Source organism: Thalassophryne amazonica, unplaced genomic scaffold (assembly GCF_902500255.1).
Source record: "Thalassophryne amazonica unplaced genomic scaffold, fThaAma1.1, whole genome shotgun sequence".
NCBI classification, from domain to species: Eukaryota; Metazoa; Chordata; class Actinopteri; order Batrachoidiformes; family Batrachoididae; genus Thalassophryne; species Thalassophryne amazonica.
The window spans coordinates 6383-28766 of NW_022986486.1; the positions used below are offsets into that span (position 1 = coordinate 6383).

Below are 22384 nucleotides of genomic sequence, written 5' to 3' on the forward strand. Positions count from 1 at the left end.
TCTTTGAAATCGTTCTGTATTGTGACCATCTGCCTCTGAAAATTCATTTTCAGATCAGCAAGCTGCTCTCTCATCATCACTGTCTCAGCATCCATCTTCACCTTCTCACAGGTGGCGTGGTTCACCTATGATGTTCTTTCTACGTTAGGGTTTGAGTTCAGTCTGGATAAAGTCCACAAGCCAAAGTAATTTTTCTGCCTTCCGCTGCTCAGCAAGTTTGTCCCTTAAAGCAGTTGTTTTCAAACTGTGGGGGTGCGAGGGATGAGTATTACTTCTGTAACGGCTTCCCGCTTTGAATCTTGAAATAATGAAGCAAAACTTTGACAAAGTTGCTTCCATTCCACACAGCTGACTTTATTTTCCAAAATTTTTCTTCTGTTCAGATCTGAAGGGATTCTGTACATGTTGAAGCCCTTGATGTGTCTATTTGTGTATCCAAATGCACAGCAACCTGACATTTTCAGCAAATAAATAACTGGATTTACATGCAGATAGAGTAACAGTGAACGCTATTTTGGTCCCAAGATGGCAACCACAAGTCACGTGACCATTTTATTTTTGGCTCGTCATGTTGCTACTCTGTATGAGGAGACTCTACTTGGTGGCACCCTCCTCTCCTCGTCTTTCAATTTTAATTTTTTTAAAACAGCTGTACTGGTAAATGTTTGCATGTAGATTTACAAACAGTTCATGGTTTTATATTTGATTTATACACTTTCGTCACATAAACTGAAATCCTCAATGAATGGGGAAAAAAATGTTTTTCAGTCATTCAGCTGAGAACTGCTGAACCATGTGGATATTTTGAAATAAGACATATAAACTTACAAAAGGCCCAAATAAAATTTAAGGTTTTGAGCTTGATGCAAAAATAACAGCAGAAGCTACAACATGGTGCTTTTTCTTTTGATTTTAAAGCAAAAAAGTCCAGTATTCACCATATAAACATCTTTATTAATATTCACCAAAATGCAAAATACACATTACAAAAATATATCCAACATACAATTAAAGAAAAGACAATCCTTCAGCTCCTTTAATAAACTGCTCACAACGATTTCAAAGACTCAAAAATACTCAGAGGTTCTGGCCTCTAGCATCTTTTGCAATTGCAAAAATAGCAGTTTTTACAGTCAGTCTCTCTAACACAAACTAAATAAATAACGAGAACCGTAAAAAAAAGATAAACTAAGTTGGCTGTGGTGGTGACTGCACAGTCATAAAACAATCCCCTGATTTACGTCACATGGAATCGGTTGCTAGATTCCTCTGTTGGCACGCTTATGAGGGCATGGCACTTCAGTCTGTGAACAATTCCAGAGTAAATGTTTCTCACCTTTTGGCACATTTTAAAATGGTTCTGAGGTGAATCCAAGGTGGCGCCATTCCAGCGCTCATCCTCAGAGCAACACTGTACTGCACCACCAAAAATAAATAAATAAAAATCCAAGGGCCGGCAGAGTCTTTACCCCTCAGCTGTCTCGTGGCGTCCCGGGACAGCTGGTTGCCTGGTTTTTCCCCAGCTGCAGAGACACACAGCTAAGCCAGCTGCGGCTGGTGGGCATCTCCCCGACAAGCTCCCACGTGTCCGTCTTATCACAGTATCGCTCAATCGTGTCGTGATACCTATGGGAAAAGAATACTTCACATCATGATAGTTTCCATAAGAACATAGAGCGCTTCTTTTTCTGGTGATATATTTCATACAAAACCTTTTATTCACTTTTCTTGTAGAAGTGAAATGATTTATAGATTTGCAAAGAAGCAGTTAAAAAAAAAGTGATTCACTGATTGTTTTCTAATAATATTGGCGATTAAACAACTTTATTTTGGCCTTTTGGACATTTTAGTTTCATATCAGCCCCAATTCATGCCATTTGAACAATGAGCGCTTACAGTTGTATGTAAAAGTTTGGGTACCCCTGATGATTTCCATGATTTTCCTTTTTCAATCATTGGTTGTTTAGATCAGCAATTTCAGTTAAATATATCATATAGCAGACAAACACTGATATTTGAGAAGTGAAATGAAGTTTATAGGGTTTACAGAAAGTGTGCAATAATTCTTGAAACAAAATTAGGCAGGTGCATACATTTGGGCACCCAACAGAAAATAAATACATCAATATTTAGTAGATCCTCCTTTTGCAGAAATAACAGCCTCTAAATGCTTCCTATAGCTTCCAATGAGAGTCTGGATTCTGGTTGAAGGTATTTTCGACCATTCTTTTACAAAACATCTCCAGTTCAGTCAGGTTTGTTGGTTTCCGAGCATAGACAGCCCGCTTAAAAATCACACCACAGATTTTCAATAATATTCCGGTCTGGGGACTGAGATGGTCATTCTAGAACACTGTACTTGCTCCTCTGGATGAATGCCTTAGTAGATTTTGAGCAGTGTTTAGGGTTGTTGTTTTGTTGAAAGATCCAGCTCGGCGCAACTTCAACTTTGTCACTGATTCATGAACATTGTTCTCAAGAATCTGCCGATATTGACTGGAATCCACGTGACCCTCAACTTTAACAAGATTCCCAGTACCTGCACTGGCCACACAGCCCCACCTCCAAATTTTACTGTAGGTAGCAAGTGTTTTTCTTGGAATGCCTTGCTCTTTTTCAGCCATGCATACCGCCCCTTATGTCCAAATAACTAAATTTTAGTTTCACCAGTCCACTCCACCTTATTCCCAAATGAAGTTGGCTTGTCCAAATGTGCTTTAGCATACCTCAAATGACTCTGACATGTATGCAGAAAAGGCTTCCTCTGCATTACAGCATCTCTTTGTGCAAAGTGCGTTGTATAGTTGAATGACGCACAGAGACACTATCTGCAGCAAGATCATGTTATAGGTCTTTGACGCAGGTCTGTGGGTTGACTATGACTCTTCTCACCATCCTTTGCTTCAGCTTACCTGAGATTGTTTCTTGGCCTGCCACTTCATGCCTTAACTAGTACTGCGCCTGTGGTCTTCCATTTCCTCACTATGTTCCTCACAGTGGAAACTGATAGCTGAAATCTCTGTGATAGCTTTCTTATCCTTCCCCTAAACCAGTCCTTCTCAAATAGTGGGGCGGTGCAATCCCGGGGGGGGGGGGCGCATGTGACCGCGGGGAACATGCTTTTTTTCCTCCGTGCTAGAAAAAAGTGTAACTGCACATCCACTACAGTAGGTGGCAGTAGCCCTCCCATTGTCAGAGTGTGCACAGGGAGTATTGGGGACTCTCGCATAATGGAACGCAGCTCTATGTAGGTTTTTTTTTTCCACACTACGGTGGGAAATGAAGAAAGGCCGCTGTGTCTTGAAATGTTGGCAGTGGACAGCATGAAGCCAAATAAATTAAGACGTCACTTAAATACATTACAACCCAATCACGCAGATAAGCCGCTTGAGTTTTTTTTTTTCCAGCGGAAAAGTGCCAAAAATTGCCAGCAATCATCCCGCTTTGTGAATGCTGCTTTAGTAAACCACTGAGCACCTTCAGCATCGTAGCACCTTAGCAGAGGAGCTGAGCAGCAGTAGACACGGTCTCTGTCAACGATGGATGACGCAAGTGCTGCAAAAATAAAAACTAATAAAAATAAATAAAAATCCCCCCCCCCCCCCCAAAAAAAAATCAAAATCAGCACAAATTGTTTAATTCATTTTTGTTTTGTCTGTTAAAGTGTTTTATATATTGTGCTCCCAAGTAAGTATTCTGATCAATTTGAATTTATTATTATTTATTGATTTTATTTAATTTGGTTTTTCAGTATCAAATGGTGGTCAAAAAATGTTTATAGTTTAAGGATTTTTCTGTCAAGCAAAGCGATGCAATTTTTTTTTGTAACAGACTAAAAAACAATGTTAAAGTTATTCTTTGTTTTAAGTTGATCTAAAGTTCTTTTTTGTTTTCTTTAATGTTAATAAGGATACAATGTTAAGCAGAGGTGTACTTACAACAATTTTATGGACAGATGATACTATTTATAGTCACGGGGGAGAGTGTGGTGGGGGGCGCAAAATGTTTTCTTCCTTGGGGGGGGGGAAACAGAAAATAACTGCCCTAAACCATGATGTTGAGCAATCTGTTTTCAGGTCATTTGAGAGTTGTTTTAAAGGCTCCCATGTTGCCACTCATTTTAGAATACTGTAGATGCAAAGAGGAGAAACATTTGCAAATGGCCACTTTAAATACCCTTTCTCGTGATTGGATTCACCTGTTTAAGGAGGTCAAGGAGCTTACCAAACCAATTTTGTGTTCCAATAATTAGTGCTAAATTTATTCAAATCAATAAAATGACAAGGGTGCCCAAATTTATACAAATGCCTAATTTTGTTTAAATAATTGCACTTTCTGTAAATACTAGGAACTTCATTTCTTCTCAAATATCAGAATGTTTGTCTGCTATAGGGTCAGTCCATCTCAAATCACCCAATTTTGGGAAAACATCCCAGGTCACCCTCTCAGATTCTTATGAAAAAATTCACAGGTGGTCCTATACCCGAGATATGTAAAACCCCAAAATATTAGGTCTGTATCTCAAATAGTGTTGAAGGCACAGCCCCTGGAAATTTTAATTATTTGAATTTTACCAAACGAGGCTCTTGGTGCAATTTCCAACATATCTCCAATTAAATAGCATGCACAGCTTTGAAAGTAAGTGTCTAGGGCTAACGTTTCCTGTAGTATTCAAAAATCTTGTCAGATTTTGTATATCTTGTACCCATTTTCCTTCACAAGGCTCTGAAAATGGTTGAAAATCAAAAACGCAAAAACATTCTACTACCTTTAAGTGCTTATTACTCAAAAAGTATGCTAGATAAAGCAAAGATTTTTTTCTCCTATTAGTTTGACATATTAGACCACATCCATAAGAAAACCAAAGTTATTGCTAGTTCAGGAGTGACAGAACAATTTTTATTAATATGCTCGTTTTTAAATTTTTTTAGAAAACTGCCTGTTTTCACAATCCTCATTTGGCCATGTGGCCATTTGAATAACAGTTTCATCTTTTCACAATGAGTTCTTACATATCTGAATATCATATAATCAAAAAGAATTGTGTTGTTACTGGCCTTCCTGTTGGAGTTATGATTTTTTCCATCTAAGGTACTCGTAAATGTTATTGCAAATTAAATTTTATAAAGTTAAATGCAAGTTCCACAGCTACCAAATAGACTTTTCACAGCAATTACCAAGTTTTATCTTAGATGCAAACAATGAAGCAACAACCTTTTAACAGATCAGCACATTTATTAAATTTAATAGGTTATAAACAGGTCCAGCTTCTTTGCAGTGTCATTTACAGAACATAGGGATCCTGCAAAATGTTTGACATTTCATTACATATGGAATTCTTGGAAAAATGACGACTGCATTCAGAATTAAACTCAAGATTGACATATGAAATCAAAAGCTTCTAATAAAATTAAATATTATAAAGGATCAACATGCATCAACAATTGGAGTTAAATCAATGTCATGAGTCTAGATATGACATGCAGTTAGGTTTATAATAGTAATCAAAATATTTATTACTTACGTGTTGTTTCTTATGGATGTTTCTTGATCTGCACAAGAACGCCGATGACTCAAAACGTGTCAGAAATAATTGCTCATGATGGAAACATACATTGTCATTCTCATTCAATGAAATTCCTGATCTCCATGTAATTAAAGCCTTGCTCAGAGAAAGAACTAAATTTCAAAAATCCTTGTTGCCTTGAATAACTGGTTTTATGACATGTATCATCCAGTGCAATTCCAAGTTGACACTTAAATCAGTTGTAGCCATCTTAATAGTTTGAGTGATTATGATCATACCAGCTGGCTTATATAGGGGGCACAACTTTGCAATACTTTGGACATGTACAGACAAGAGTGGATTACTTCATTAATTATGGTTTAATACTTACGATCATGTACTTTTTGCTGACATCAGATGAAATAAGACAAGTACTGACATGTATCATTGACTTTGGACATGTACAGAAAAGCCTGACAAGGTATATTCTTCAAGTTCAAGTATGATTACATCATATGCAATAAGACAAGTGCTGACATGTATTGATCACTCAGTGACATCTGACCAAAAACAAGTGAAAAGCTCAACATCTAGATATTTTACATAATTCTAAATACTGACATAATTATTAAATACAAATCATTGTTTTAGCCATCCATGACTTTTTATTCAATACATGTGAGCCAAGGATATGATGGTAATAATAAAGTCATAATAGCAACCAGTGCATTAAATTGCACTTCAAAAATTGAATGTAAAATACATATACAATAATTCTCACTGTATGAAACAGCCTGACAACTATAACGGCTGAATTTATATATACACACTCACAAAAAAAATCATAACTCCAACAGGAAGACCAGTAACAACACAACTTTTTGGTTATATCATATTCAGATATACAAGAACTCATTGTGAAAACATGAAACTGTTATTCAAATGGCCATATGGCCAAATGAGGTTGTAAAAACAAGCAATTTTTAAAAAAAAAATTAAAAAAATGACCATATTAATAAAAATTGTTCTGTCACTCCTGAAATAGCAATAACTTTGATTTGCTTATGGATATGGTCTAATATGTTAAATTAATGAGAAAAAAAAGTCTTTGCTTTATCTAGCATACTTTTTGAGTAATAAGCACTTAAAGATAGCAGAATTTTTTTGCGTTTTTGATTTTCAACCATTTTCAGGACCTTGTGAAGGAAAATGGGTACACGATATACAAAATCTGACAGGATTTTTGAATACTACAGGAAAAGTTAGCCCTAGACACTTACTTTCAAAGCTGTGCAAGCCATTTAATTGGAGATATTCATGTTGGAACGTGCACCAAGAGCCTCGTTTGGTAAAATTAAAATAATTAAAATTTCCAGGGGCTGTGCCTTCAACACTATTTGAGATACAGACCTAATATTGTGGGGTTTTACATATCTCTGGTATAGGACCACCTGTGAATTTTTTCATAAGAATCTGAGAGGGTGACCTGGAAGCTGCTGGATGACTTGAGTTGGACTGACCCTACATGATATATTTAACAGAAATTTCTGATCCAGACAACCAATGATTTATAAAGAAAAATCATGAAAATTATCAGGGGTGCACAAACTTTTACATACAGCTGTATGTAAACTAATACAGCATATCTCTGCAGACACCCATTGATACTTGTTGGTAACTTACCAAATATCAACTGGGACAACAACACGTGTTTCTTCAGAAAATAGTATTGACTTTTCTGCCACTGCGGCTACATGCCACAGTGGCCTACATCAGCTCATACAGGAACCCACAAGTGGGAGAGGTGCTTTTAGATCTAGTGCTGACAGATGAAGATGGCATTATAAGTAGAATGGGCATAGAGGCCCCTGTAGGACAAAGTGACAATGCTATTATCAAAGCTACTGTTAACTTCTCTATACAGTGAATCCAGAAAGTATTCACAAGACTTCACTTTTTCCACTTTTTGTTATATTACAGCCTTATTTCAAAATGGAGTAAATTAATTTCCCCCCTCAAAAATTCTACTCAACACCCCACAATAACTTGAAAAAGCATTTTTGTTGTTTGAAATTTTTGCAAATTTATTAAAAATAGAAACTAAGAAATCACATGTACATAAGTATTTAAACCCGTTGCTCAATATTTTGTTGGCAGCAATTACAGCCTCACATCGTCTTGAATTTGATGCCACAAGCTTGGCGAACCTATCTTTGGGCAGTTTTGCCCATTCCTCTTTGCAGCACCTCTCAAGCTCCATCAGGTTGGATGTGGAGCATCGGTGCACAGACATTTTCAAATCTCTCCAGAGATGTTCAATCTGATTCAGGTCTGGGCTCTGGTTGGGCCACTCATGAACATTCACAGAGTTGTCCTGAAGCCACTCATTTGACATCTTGGCTGTGTGCTTAGGGTCATTGTCCTGCTGAAAGATGAACCATCACATCAGAGGCGCGCTCTCCACCGTTGTGCGGACGTCTTTAAACCGGTTGTACCGCTCCTTAATCTGTGATGCCCAGAGGATCGTCACAGAAACACCGAAAGCCGTCTGAATAATCCGAATGGTTTCCACCTGGCTGTTGCCCAGTTTCTAGTAAAATCTGATGCAGTCGCGCTGCTCCAGTCGTTCCGCCATTTCCTTGCAAAGAAAAAACGCCGAGAGACTACAACCATCCTCACACAAAGGCTGCTTACAAGCAAATGACGCAACCGACAGGCTTGAAAAAAAAAAAAAAAAAAATGCACACGAAGGTTCAAGGTTGGCTCATGCAAGCACATGTGATTCAAATCCATCAGGTTTTTGAAAAAAAATAAAAAGGTCGGATACTTTTCTAACAGACCTCGTATAATATAATAAGACATAAGAAGGATAAGACATCACAGGAGAAGATTGTTATCAAACACAAAAGAACCAACTACTTTGTAAGCTACGATGGACATTGCTAAGGCCGGCTAGATAAGCTAATGTTAGCTGTTAGATATAATTAATTGTACCCCACTCCTCCAATATTTGCTTAAATATAATAATATTAAAAAGGGGGGAACAAGAAAAAGGAAAGCGTGTAGAAATGTATAGGAGACATAAGTACACATATTTGCAGAAAAGAGAAAAATGGCAGCCGTTTTAGTCACCAAACCTGACTGATGTCCTAATAGAATGATATTTGTCAAAGAAATAGGGCTGGATGCAAAAAAAACAAAACAAAAGGAGAATTTAAAAAAGTAATATAAGGTTAACGGAACTAGATGCAGCCCATAACATACATACAGGTGCTGGTCATATAATTAGAATATCATGAAAAAGTTGATTTATTTCAGTAATTCCATTCAAAAAAATGAAACTTGTATAACATACGAGGTCTGTGAGAAAAGTAACGGACCTTTTAATTTTTTTTCAGAAACTATAAGGATTTGAATCACGTGCGATTACATCAGACAAGCATGAACCCTCGTGCGCATGCGTGAGTTTTTCCACGCCTGTCGGTTGCGTCATTCACCTGTGGGCAGGCTTTGAGTGAGCACTGGTCCACCCCTCCCGTCGGAATTCTTTTGTCTGAGAACTTGCTGAGAGACTGGCGCTTTGCTTGATCAAAATTTTTTCAGAAACTGAGACACATCCAAGAGGACACCATTCGAGAAATTCAGATGGTTTTCAATGAAAATTTTTTGGGCTGATGAAAGATTAAGGAGTGTTACTATCGCTTTAAGGACTGCCCACGGCGCCGGAGGGCGCGCCGCGCCCCGAGCCGCTGTCGTCAGCCTGTTTCAAGCTGAAAACTTCCAAATTTAAGGCTCTGTTGATCCAGGACGTCGTGAGAGAGCAGAGAAGTTTCAGAAGAGGTCGGTATCAGCAGTTTATCCGGACATTCCACTGTTAAAGCAGATTTTGTAATGAAAGACGTGCGGATGGATTCGCACGTCGGCAGGCAGCCGTTCATCGTGCGGCGGCACAGAAAAACACCTCCGTTGGAAGCCTTACAGGACAAGTTGGAGCATGCCCAGCTGTTAAACAATTTCTCGGCTACTCACTCGACTGAAAGCCATCGAAAGCCGCCTGAATCTTACGAATGGTTTCCAACACGGAGGTGTTTTTCTGTGCCGCTGCGCGATGAGCGGCTGCGTGCCAACGCGCGAATCCGTCTGCACGTCTTTCATTACAAAATCTCCTTTAACAGTGGAATGTCCCGATAAACTGCTGATCCCGACCTCTTCTGAAACTTCTCTGCTCTCTCACGACGTCCTGCATCAACAGAGCCTTAAATTTTGAAGTTTTCAGCTTGAAACAGGCTGACAACGGCGGCTCGGGGTGCGGCGCGCCCTCCGGCGCCGTGGGCAGTCCTTAAAGCAATAGTAACACTCCTTAATCTTTCATCAGCCCAAAAAATTTTCACCGAAAACCATCTGAATTTCTCGAATGGTGTCCTCTTGGATGTGTCTCACAGTTTCTGAAAAAAATTTTGATCAAGCAAAGCGGCAGTTCAGCAAGTTCTAAGACAAAAGAATTCCGACGGGAGGGGTGGACCAGTGCTCACTCAAAGCCTGCCCACAGGCGAATGACACAACTGAAAGGCGTGGAAAAACTCACGCATGCGCACGAGGGTTCAAGCTTGGCTGATGTAATTACACGTGATTCAAATCCATATAGTTTTTGAAAAAAATAAAAAGGTCCGTTACTTTTCTCACAGACCTCGTATATTCATTCCACACAGACCTCGTATATTCATTCCACACAGACATATAGTTCAAGTGTTTATTTTAATTACTAATTAATTACTAAATGATTAAGCAATTAACATTAATTACTACTATTATTAATGATTAATTATTAGTAGTATTATTAACATTACTCATTAATGATTAATACTATTTATTATAAATTACGAATTAAACTAATTATTAATGCCACAAAATTCTCCGACATGATTGCAATGTGTCAAAGAAATCTGCGACTTCTGCGAGAAAGTAAAAAGAACAAACAGGCTACTGCAACAAGTTGCGCTTCGGTCGCCATGTTGACAAACAGTAAAGACGGCAGTTTGAGACGGGCAGTCCCCCCCCAAGGCGGAGGAGTGTCTCAATTCATAGGGCTAGAGGCATACCCCTTCACCTTACCCCTTGTTTTAAAGGGGTAGGCGTAGGGGTAGGGCCAAGGGGAAGGGGTACAAAAGAGAACTGAGATTGGGCCTTTGTCTCATCAGACCAGAGAATTTTGTTTCTCATGGTCTGAGAGTCCTTCAGGTGCCTTTTGGCAAACTCCAAGCAGGCTGCCATGTGTCTTTTACTAAGGAGTGGCTTCCATCTGGCCACTCTACCATACAGGCCTGATTGGTGTATTGCTATAGAGATGGTTGTCCTTCTGGAAGGTTCTCTCTCCACAGAGGAATGCTGGCGCTTTGACAGAGTGACCATCGGGTTCTTGGTCACCTCCCTGATTAAGGTCCTTCTCCCCCGATTGCTCAGTTTAGACGGTGCGGCCAGCTCAAGGAAGAGTCCTGGTGGATCCAAATTCTTCCATTTAGGGATGATGGAGGCCACTGTGCTCATTGAGACCTTCAAAGCAGCAGAAATGTTTCTGTACCCTTCCCCAGATTTGTACCTTGAGACAATCCTGTCTCAGAGGTCTACAGACAATTCCTTTGACTTCATTCATGGTTTATGCGCTGACATGCACTGTCAACTGTGTGTCTTTCCAAATCATGTCCAATCAACTGAATTTACCCCAGGTGGACTCCAATCTGGCCACTCTACCATACAGGCCTGATTGGTGGATTGCTACAAAGATGGTTGTCTTTCTGCAAGGTTCTCCTCTCTCCACAGAGGAATGCTCGCGCTTTGACAGAGTGATCCTACTGAGCTAATTCTATTAGCTCAACCAATAATTTGCATCACGTTTTACCAAAATTGAAGGAACTTTAACTTTTGACCCCTGTACAAACTGACACTGACCTTTGTCACCATTTTTGCTGTTTTTACCCCATAGCTCCTGATCATTCAGTCATAGATGGTCCAAACTGTACCTTTTTGGAATCTTTACAATCAGACAAATATTGTGGTGTAGTTTTCAAAATGATTTGAGCATTTTTAATTTAGACACCTGTGTAATTCTTCAACTGACCCTACCTGGCCGCCTATTGAAACTTCAAGTGGCCAGTCGCTTTTTTCAAAAGAGTAATGCCTAAGGAGTATTTGTGCCAAGTTTGGTGCTTGTATCACCATTTGCATGATTTTGCTCTAAATAGTCTCTTACCTGCTGCACTATAAAGCTACCATGGACATTAACGCTTGTCCGATTGTCCGGGACAAGTGTAAAATGTGATCGCACAAGCAATAGCGCTAAATCGTTGTCCAACCGGATAAGTTGTTTCTTATTTACATCACATCTTTGTCGCACCTCGCAAGAAAGCGTCTTCAGTTTTTCCCGCCACTCTCCATGCAGCAGACAATCAGAAAACATGATATCACAAAGTTCTGCCCAGACGATGGAACAACGGCGCCGCACCATCAGTGTTCTGACAGCGTCATCACACTCTGCTCTGCTCTCAGGTAGTTTTTTTAAAATACAGCCAGGCTGTTAGTGTTGAACTGCCCGCTCCCCGGCCGGCAGAGAGCCGAGCAGCACTGCAACGGGAAAAAAAACTCTGTCAAAGTCTTCAAATAAAAAGAGCTCCTTCTGCTTGCATAGCTCCAGAAATTCATTTATCGGCTTTATTTTACAGTTGAAAGCCTTCAAGTTTCCAAAGTTTGCTCAAATACGGTGTGAGAGTGAAGAGACTAATTCATTCACACAGAGAGAAAGAGAGAGAGAGACAGACAGAGAGAGGGAGGAGGAAAAAGTGTTAACAGATGCTATAGCTGTAAAAAAAAAAAAGCAGCAAAACAATTTTAATAAACGATCATCTTCACCACACAGCCTCAGTGAAACAGTAAAGTGTGAAAAACTGATTCAGAAAGTTTCTTCATCCAGGATTCATCTCTAAAAGACCAGATTTACGCATTTACTTCTTCCAGAATTATTGTTTTCATTTTCTTTTTATTATTGTTGTTTATACACCAATGACACAAGGGGCCTGTACTACGAAGCGGGGTTACTGGCTTATCAGGGTAACTTCGGGAGTAAGTTGATGACGTGTGGAGTAACGTCCCGGCTAACCCGTACTACGAAAGGTGGATAGGTTTCCACCGAGGCATGCTGCCACGGCAACTTACGCCATGCGGCAAACCTGCTCCAAGCAGGTTATGTTCCAGGATTAACTTGAGGTTTTCGCTTAACCACTCCCTTTATAAGTACCGTCCATCAACCTTCAATCACTCCGAAGACAATGCCGGCCTACCTAGATGATCCGTTTGATATTGGGGCACAAATTGTGAGGGGCTCTCTTCGCAGGGCAAGAGTTTTTAAAAGACCGCCAGAATCCGCTGACATACCCGGACGATATTCTCTATGAAAGATATTGATTCTCAGCATAGGGAATTCGTCATCTGTCAGCTGATCGGGCCAGACGTCTGTAACATCACCCATTGTACACTGTAAAAAAAGACTGTTGTTTTTACAGGAAAACTTTGGCAGCTGTGGCCAGGGGAATTCCTGTAAAAAAAAATAAAAAAAATACAGTTGTTAAATGTACAAAAAAAGAGAGCTCTTGTTTGTAGATTTAAAAGTTCCTTTAATGTGAGTCAGCCGTGGTTCATTCACTGTAAACCCATATACATATGTCTGTAATGTTATCTACTGTGCTACTGTATGTTTTACAGGAATTCCCTGGTAACCACAGCTGCCAGCGTTTTCCTGTAAAAACAAGTCATTTTTTACAGTGTAGCAATGCCCGACGATCGAGCAGATAATGTGCCTTTTGCCTATTTTGCCAGTGGACAATTTATGTATTCCATCGGTGATGCTGAACATCTGAGATTCGCAAGGTAGTACTTGCTCTGTCTAAACTGTTGGATGCATTTGGCGTTTTCCCTGGCCATTTATCTGCAATGCAAATCAAAGAAGGGTTTTATGCAATCACGGGTAATTACTAATATCAAAATAGGTCTAATGCATGTCCATTAATTAGGCAAAGTGGGGCTTATCAAGCTATGAATATAAACCTACCGTTCTGAAGGATGTTTTTATATTTCATCTTCACCTGCCGCCAGGTGCATTTGTCACTGCTATTGCATCTGAAATATTGACAGGATTAGGAATAGCAATCATACAGTCAAGGTAGCCTATCTAGGAAACATTAAATTAACCTAACATTTATTAGTAGGCCTATGCCCACCTCTGAATTGTGTTGCATCTAGCCGTAATTAATGACAGAAGGTCATTTCTTTACACATATTAGACATTCCACAGGTTAATCATCTGTAACAGATTTGGAGAACAACTGAATTGTTCTTACGCATTTACCCGATCGGCAATACGTTGCCAACAAGTCTGTCTTGCTTTATTGGCAGACGATGTGTTCGACTTCCCCCTTAACGTTAATTTAAATTCCTCGTAGCTCCGCATAATAATCGTGCATTCTTCTTCGGTAAAGTAAGGTGACCGCGCATTCATTGAAAAATGGTGACGTGTGCTGCAACCCGCCCCTTTTATGTGAACGCACACATACTCCACTTAACACAGGTTCAACAAATCAACATCTTATTCAGCGTCGTACTACCGATTAACACCACTTGAGAAAACCAGGTTTTGTCAACCCCGGTTTAAGAGGTTGACCCTGGGTTACATCTGAGTAAGTTAACCCCGCTTCGTAGTACAGGCCCCAGATCAAATTACTTGTATGTGAGAACTTACTTGGCAATAAATTTGATTCTGATTTGACAATCAAATCAGTCCAGATTTAGCTCTTGTTCAAACAAGACAATTAGGGGTTATAATAAGTATGCAATTCCACTCAAAAATGTTGAGAGAAAAAAAAAAAAAAAAAAAAGCTAAACTGTCAACATGACAACTCGCAGGTACAGTGTGTCATTTTTAAAGAAGAGAGCAAATGTTATGTCCATCAAATATTAATGTGTTTTTAAACTTTTCAATGTCATTTATTTTCTTAACAGACAGAAAAATACAAGAAAGAACTTTATTACAACATAAGTGTAATTTTTTTTTTGTCTATTCTTGCTTTCAATGCATCTAAAACCAGTCAAAATGACTCACAACGAGCGCAGCCTCGGGTGTTAATTGCCAACAGCACCGCGATACTAAAAATTTCTGGGGAGAACCCTGTATCATGTGTGCACGAGACCACTGTATGGAGAGTGCGTTCATAGCATCTTCTTGCAAGATACTGTGGCGAAACATTAGATAACAAACATCGCAGCAATTAACACGCCTTTTGAAGAATATATTGAACAGAATGTCCTTTCTAAAACCTCCAAAACCGGGCCAGATACCAGGGAAAGCGCCAGTCAAACGCAAAGCATCAACCCCTGCAAGTGTAGAAGCTTCAAAGAAGAGGGATGAAGAGAAAGGAAGAGAGAGAAAGTTTGTGAGTAGCTGGACACAGCTTTATCCGTGGCTGGGGCACAATGAAGAGGACAACACAATATACTGCCATGTCTGTCGGGATTTTCCTTCAACTGCGGACCAGTAAGTCATTTTAAATGTTGAAATAAAAGAATTTGATTTGCTTTATCAAAAAACACTGGCAAATGATCATGCATTGAACAGTGATGAATTCAGAAAACACAAGGAGAGAAGCAGATGCATATTGACATTTACCAATTATTTAAATTTTTTCCCCAATTATGAAAAATCGCAGGAGAGAAACATTATGAGCTATGTCTTGGTTAACAGATTAAAACGCTAGTGGCTATGCATGCAATATGTAATAAAATTTATTTTTTGGAAATTCAATTTTACTACCCACAGGAGAGAAGCAATTTATGAAAAAGTGTAATTTCAGTACTTCCACAGTAGCATGCCCCCAGACACCCCTAGGTGACATGCACCATCGGTGTATGTATCGCATGCCTTCGGCACGCTTCTCACAGCTTGCGCCTGCAGCGCTCACTTGTCCGGACAACCAGCTTTTCCTATAGGACAAGTAAACCACCAGGGTTACTTGTCAAGTACACTACTCCGGTTACATGGACAAGTACACTAAAAAGCTTAATGTCAATGCTTGATAAAGGATGTCGTAACTACGGTAAGACCAACTATGCTGACAAGAAAAGGGACTTGAGCTTATATATATATATATATATATATATATATATATATACACACACACTCAACAAAAATATAAACGCAACACTTTTGGTTTTGCCCCCATTTTGAATGAGATGAACTCAAAGATCTAAAACTTTTTCCACATACACAATATCACCATTTCCCTCCAATATTGTTCACAAACCAGTCTAAATCTGTGATAGTGAGCACTACTCCTTTGCTGAGATAATCCATCCCACCTCACAGGTGTGCCAAATCAAGATGCTGATTAGACACCATGATTAGTGCACAGGTGTGCCTTAGACTGCCCACAATAAAAGGCCACTCTGAAAGGTGCAGTTTTATCACAGCACAATGCCACAGATGTCGCAAGATTTGAGGGAGCGTGCAATTGGCATGCTGACAGCAGGAATGTCAACCAGAGCTGTTGCTCGTGTATTGAATGTTCATTTCTCTACCATAAGCCGTCTCCAAAGGCGTTTCAGAGAATTTGGCAGTACATCCAACCAGCCTCACAACCGTAGACCACGTGTAACCACACCAGCCCAGGACCTCCACATCCAGCATGTTCACCTCCAAGATTGTCTGAGACCAGCCACTCGGACAGCTGCTGAAACAATCGGTTTGCATAACCAAAGAATTTCTGCACAAACTGTCAGAAACCGTCTCAGGGAAACTCATCTGCATGCTCGTCGTCCTCACCGGGGTCTCGACCTGACTCCAGTTCGTCATCGTAACCGACTTGAGTGGGCAAATGCTCACATTCGCTGGCATTTGGCACGTTGGAGAGGTGTTCTCTTCACGGATGAATCCCGGTTCACACTGTTCAGGGCAGATGGCAGACAGCGTGTGTGGCGTCATGTGGGTGAGCGGTTTTCTGATGTCAATGTTGTGGATCGAGTGGCCCATGGTGGCGGTGGGGTTATGGTATGGGCAGGTGTCTGTTATGGACGAAGAACACAGGTGCATTTTATTGATGGCATTTTGAATGCACAGAGATACCGTGACGAGATCCTGAGGCCCATTGTTGTGCCATACATCCAAGAACATCACCTCATGTTGCAGCAGGTTAATGCACGGCCCCATGTTGCAAGGATCTGTACACAATTCTTGGAAGCTGAAAATGTCCCAGTTCTTGCATGGCCGGCATATTCACCGGACATGTCACCCATTGAGCATGTTTGGGATGCTGTGGACCGGCGTATACGACCAGCGTGTACCAGTTCCTGCCAATATCCAGCAACTTCGCACAGCCATTGAAGAGGAGTGGACCAACATTCCACAGGCCACAATTGACAACCTGATCAACTCTATGCGAAGGAGATGTGTTGCACTGCATGAGGCAAATGGTGGTCACACCAGATACTGACTGGTATCCCCCCCAATAAACAAAACTGCACCTTTCAGAGTGGCCTTTTATTGTGGACAGTCTAAGGCACACCTGTGCACTAATGGTGTCTAATCAGCATCTTGATATGGCACACCTGTGAGGTGGGATGGATTATCTCAGCAAAGGAGAAGTGCTCACTATCACAGATTTAGACTGGTTTGTGAACAATATTTGAGGGAAATGGTGATATTGTGTATGTGGAAAAAGTTTTAGATCTTTGAGTTCATCTCATACAAAATTGGAGCAAAACCAAAAGTGTTGCGTGTGTATTATATATATATATATATATATATATATATATATATATATATATATATATATATATATATAGTAATGGTTTTAGGAGCCGCACTGTGTCGATGAACACAGCAGCAGCTCAGCTTAACAGCGCAGATCAGTGTAACTTTCAATACCAATATTTGGGAAAGTGTGGTTGTCAGAGTAAGTTTAATACTTTCCTGACATAATTTAATGTTAATTAATTTTACTGGCTCAATATCCAGGTCAGAATGGCATTTTAACACGTATTTTGCAAGCGTTTTTCTGAGTGTGTTCAGTCGCGAATCCCCATTGAAAATGCATTAACATCTTGGAATTTTGTCAATATTTTGCTCAGTTATGAGACGTCATGTCGCTGGCAATGAAGGGACATTCGCGTTTACTGGGCAACATTGGAAGTGCGGACTGTAGTAGTCATATATAACGTCTTTAAGCACCATTCACTCATGTCCAGTGGACACGCGTTACTGTCAAACCCTGATATCCCCATTTTCCACTCTGACAGGGATACTGACATAAGTTTGGAGATAAAAACAATTAAAATTAGTTCAAGGCTTCTTTCCTTGAGTACAGTCTCACCTGTCCCAGCCCTCTTCTCCTCCCAGGACATAGATTTTTCCATCCACCACAGCGGCGCCGGGTCGGTATCGCCGCTCTTTCATTGGGGCACACATCGTCCACTGGTTGGTCTTGGGATTGTAACACTCCACTTTGTCTGTGTTCTCTGTTGAAGCGTGCCATCCACCTGCAAAAACAACAAAATGTTGAAAAGTTATTTCACTGCATGATCTCAACAGTGGCTATTGGAAATATGTGGAGATCAACAAAAAAGAACACCAACACAAAAGAGTGCTGTCCAGTGATTACTCGGAATGTTGCCTTTTGTACCTATGACGTAGATCTTTCCTTTGAGTATGCAGGCTGCTGAACCAGATCGAGCAATCTGCATTGGGGCGACTTCTGTCCACTTGCCGGTTTTAGGGTTGTAGACCTGTGCGAGGTCTGTGCCATCTCCATCCTCTAGGACAGCGCCACCTATCAGCACATGAAGAGAAATCATCAACGTATGACCAACAGGACAGAAACAAAGATGTTTCCAAACAGCTATTTTCAAACTTGCAGCTTTGCTCAGTTGTAACATCAGTGTTACACAAAACCACAGAGGACAATCCCAATAAAAAATTAGTTCAAACTGAACATTATCTTTTTGTGGCGTCACCAAGTGAGTCATTTACTGCAATAATTTGGGATAACTTGTTAAATGTGTTGCAGTCACTATGTCTGGATGACTTTAATGAACTCCATGGAAACTGACTTAAGCACATCATACCCATTTTTATCATTTCTCTGATGTATGACAGAAAACAGCCATACTCATGTGTTGCTGAAGTTACTGTGCAACACTAACATTCCCATTTTCTCTGCAGTGACATTCATGTCTCTGGGTCCTCAGCCTGAGCTCGAGAGACTGGGGAAGAGCTTATGGACTCCTGAGCATGGCGGGCACAGGTGTTTGGCAAAACTGATATCTTTGCAGAATAAAGTTCCAAGTCTTCAGAGTCCTGGTGGTTCCTGTCTTACTGTGTGGTTGTGAGACTTGGACTGTAATCAGTGACCTAAAGTGACAACTGAATGTATGTGGTACTAGACCTCTGTAGAGGATCCTTGTGTTCCACTGGAATGACTTAGAGGAGGATCACTTGCATCATGAGGGAGCATCAGCTCTGACATTTTGGCCATGTGGTGCATTTTTTGTGGAAATCTAGCAAACAGGTGCGACCCCTGTGGCTTGAGAAGAACAAGGACATGACAGTGTTTCACTTGACTGCAGCAGTTGGGGGGCTACTCTAAAGAGGGTGGGATGTACTGGTTGTCTGCCTTGGTGGTTGCCAGCCAGTATCCAAGATGCTTCTGTGATATGCAGCATCACATGTCCCACAGTTCAACATAACACCCAGACCTTTGGTATAATACTGACATAACCAACATTTCCCATAACAGCAGAAATGCCTCACATCCGTACCGGTAACATAGAGGAGCCCATCCAGGGCCACCACAGCAGGACTTGTGACCGCCATCTTGACAGACTCTGTGAACTCCCATGAGTTAGTGTGAGGGTTGTAGCACTCCACCAAGTCCAGGCGGGAGCGGCCCTCCCATCCCCCAACTGCATACACAAAGCCATCCAGCATCACCAGTCCTGAGAGGAGAGCGATTACAAAAAAAAAAAGTATTAAAATCACATGACTATGAAAAAACCTTTGACCTGAAAGGTATGAAACTGTGCAGAGTGAAGCAGCATTAATGAACAAGCAATTTCTGACACTGTTGCATATTTTGCAATTTGTGTGTGTGCTAGGTATGTGGAGATTAATCGATATGAATCTGTATGTAGAAGCAAACGTGCACGATGCGAGTGCATCAATTCAACTGACGGGTGAAATCGTGTTGCTTTGCTCGCTGCCTGCTTGCATCGATTTCTTTTCCGAGGCACATTAAATGCACCATGGACGGTTCGGGACACCGGAGCGGCCGTTGTTTTTCAGGGTGTTTATCGGGAAAATGATCATTTCTCTACGTTGACTGCAGAAGGTCTGCTTGAAGCAACAAAGCAGCAGCTCGACCTGCTGTTCGCTGGTTCTCTGCTTCGCTGGTTTTCAGAAGCTGCAGATCCACAATTTCTTCATTAAACCCTCTCAAAGCCATTTCAAAATGTCAATTGTGAGTCATCTTTGTGTGGATTCAAGTCACAAACTGGGACTCGTCTTCTTGCGGGCAAAAAGCAACAACTGTCCTCCGTTCCATACTGAAGTTTTACGCGACAGTTCTCCAGTGTGAGCACCAGCGTAAACTGAAGTTGTCCATCAGGTAATGGAAATAATAATAATATCCTCTGTTTTGTGGGACAAAGTGCACAGCTCCAAAGAGCAGATTTCAGTTGGAATTAATAACTTCAGAGCAAATCGCCATTTTAATTCAAATGACACCTCTTTCCAAATGTTATAATGCAAACAAACTACAACCGACCAAAACGTTTGTTTGTTTTTTGCCTTACCCAAAATGAGATGTTCTGTGTTTTTTTTTTTAATGAATTACATCCTGGCATGCAGCATAGCCGGCTGCAAGAGCTCAGCTCAGAGGCTGTGGCGTTTCAATTTCATATTTATTTATTTTAAGCCTCAAAATGTTGTTGACATAGAAAACCTGTAAAACCTACTTTTACTACAGAAAATTCACAAGAGGTATCGATAAATAATGGCATCGATAGATAAAATCTTATCAATACTCATCCCTAATCGTATCGCACCAAAATGCATCGTATCGTACGTGAGGAACTGAATCGCCATCAAACACATATCAAATCGCATCGAATCAAGAACAGAGGTGAATCGTATCGCATTGCCAGCATCGCTATATATGTATTGTATTACTGGTGTGTGTATTACTAGTGTGCGCATGTGTGTAGGTCTCAAAAATTGTAAAACAAGGAGCCAAAAATATATTTTAGCCTGAAAATCAAACATCTGAAATTTGACTATCAAACTGCAAAACTGATGTTTTGGGCCCAAAATTCAGCTTCTATTCAAGGTGGCCCCAAACAAGCGATCCTCCAGCAACAAATCTTTTTTGTTTGTTTTTTAGAACTCTCCTTCTAGGAATCTATTGTCTGAGCTCAAAAACAACTTTGACAAAAACATGCTAAAAAGTAGTTTACTGGTCATAAATCATCTACCCTCCATAAAGTTTGTCATTAATTGTACACTCAAAATTTTCAAACAGATTTGTATGACTTTATGTCCACAGTGGTTTCTGGCCGAGGTGAACTCTAGTTTGTTTTCATGTCAACGAATCACATTAACTTAAATAAATAAATAAATGAGACCACAAAATTAAACAAGCATGTACAATGTGAAAACACATGCACACTCTTTAGTGTGACCATTAAAGTGTTGTGGTCAAAACTTTTACAAAAAAGGTTGAAACATCCAGAAATACATCCTCTACCACTTTTTATAAATTCTTGACCTGGGATCAAAGTCCAATATGACAAATGCATTTCAAAGAGAAATACTGTTGGAAGAAGTTGGGCTAACTAACATCATCCTGTATTGTGTTTTCCATAAATATCATCATTGCATAGTCACATAGTCTTGCCTAATTCTGAGCGAGCTACATTCATGGGCGCCATCTCCATCCATGAGTCCAAACAGGGGTCGTAACGCCACATCTCCCTGCTGGCAGAGCCGTCAGGAAACTCACCTCCTGCCAAATACAGAGTCGAGTCTAGAGAGAGATCAAGTAGAAGAAACAATTTTCATGTTGACCATCTCTCAGGATTTCAAAGTATTCTGTTATGAACCAGTTCGCGAATGCATCTCCTCACCTGACACGACCAGGCCATGCTTACTCACAGCGAAAGGCAGACAGGCTAGATTCTTCCACTGATTCATTACAGGATCGAAGCTCTCCACGCTGCGCAGCACCACCTTGTCATCCTCCCCGCCCACAGTCACAATGACTTCTGCTGTCCCTGTTGCCATAGCAACAGGAGTAGAGGAAGATAGAGGCTAAGACTAGACATGATGGCTAGACAGTGGATTTATGAGAACGACTGCTGTAGCACAGCACGAAGACTTATGGATCAGTCACAACGGTCTACATCCTGACCTGCTTTAGACTACAAATAATATGACTAACAACAGCAGGAAACAGTGCAGCGTACACCAGGACCTTTAGCTGTTTAAAGTTCTGCCATAGTGAACTGGACAGCAACAGTGTGCACTGTATGTTCACAGGAATTTTAAGAAAAACATGCATGTGGATCTCAGCTGAAACGTATGTGTGAGTTTACCCGTGGATCTGCGTGGCCTGGCCCTGGAGCAGTAGAGCTCCCCACGGCGATCTTTTAGTAGCAGGTAGTCCTTTGCCTCAGAGATAAGCCTCTGACAACCATAACTGTCTTTCACCACATCTAGAGACTCAATCATATCGTGGAGGTAGTAAGGGCTGATCAGAGGAAGGCGGATATGTTCCAGGACCTTTCAAGCAC

The 22384-nt window shown here is 40.5% G+C and overlaps 1 protein-coding gene across 1 annotated transcript in view; it reads right to left on the reverse strand.

Annotated features, from left to right (window-relative positions):
* Nucleotides 1-933: 933 nt before the first annotated feature.
* Nucleotides 934-22384, reverse strand: part of LOC117506247 (kelch-like protein 20) — a 29472-nt gene continuing 8021 nt past the window's right edge. Inside the window, exons 4-10 of the mRNA XM_034165746.1 lie at nt 22187-22373; nt 21719-21865; nt 21490-21618; nt 19358-19534; nt 18223-18369; nt 17914-18079; nt 934-1626 (exon numbers count right to left, since the gene is read on the reverse strand). Of these exons, the coding sequence (XP_034021637.1) occupies nt 1473-1626; nt 17914-18079; nt 18223-18369; nt 19358-19534; nt 21490-21618; nt 21719-21865; nt 22187-22373 (1107 nt within the window). The 3' untranslated portion in view covers nt 934-1472. The remainder of the gene's footprint in view (nt 1627-17913; nt 18080-18222; nt 18370-19357; nt 19535-21489; nt 21619-21718; nt 21866-22186; nt 22374-22384) is intronic.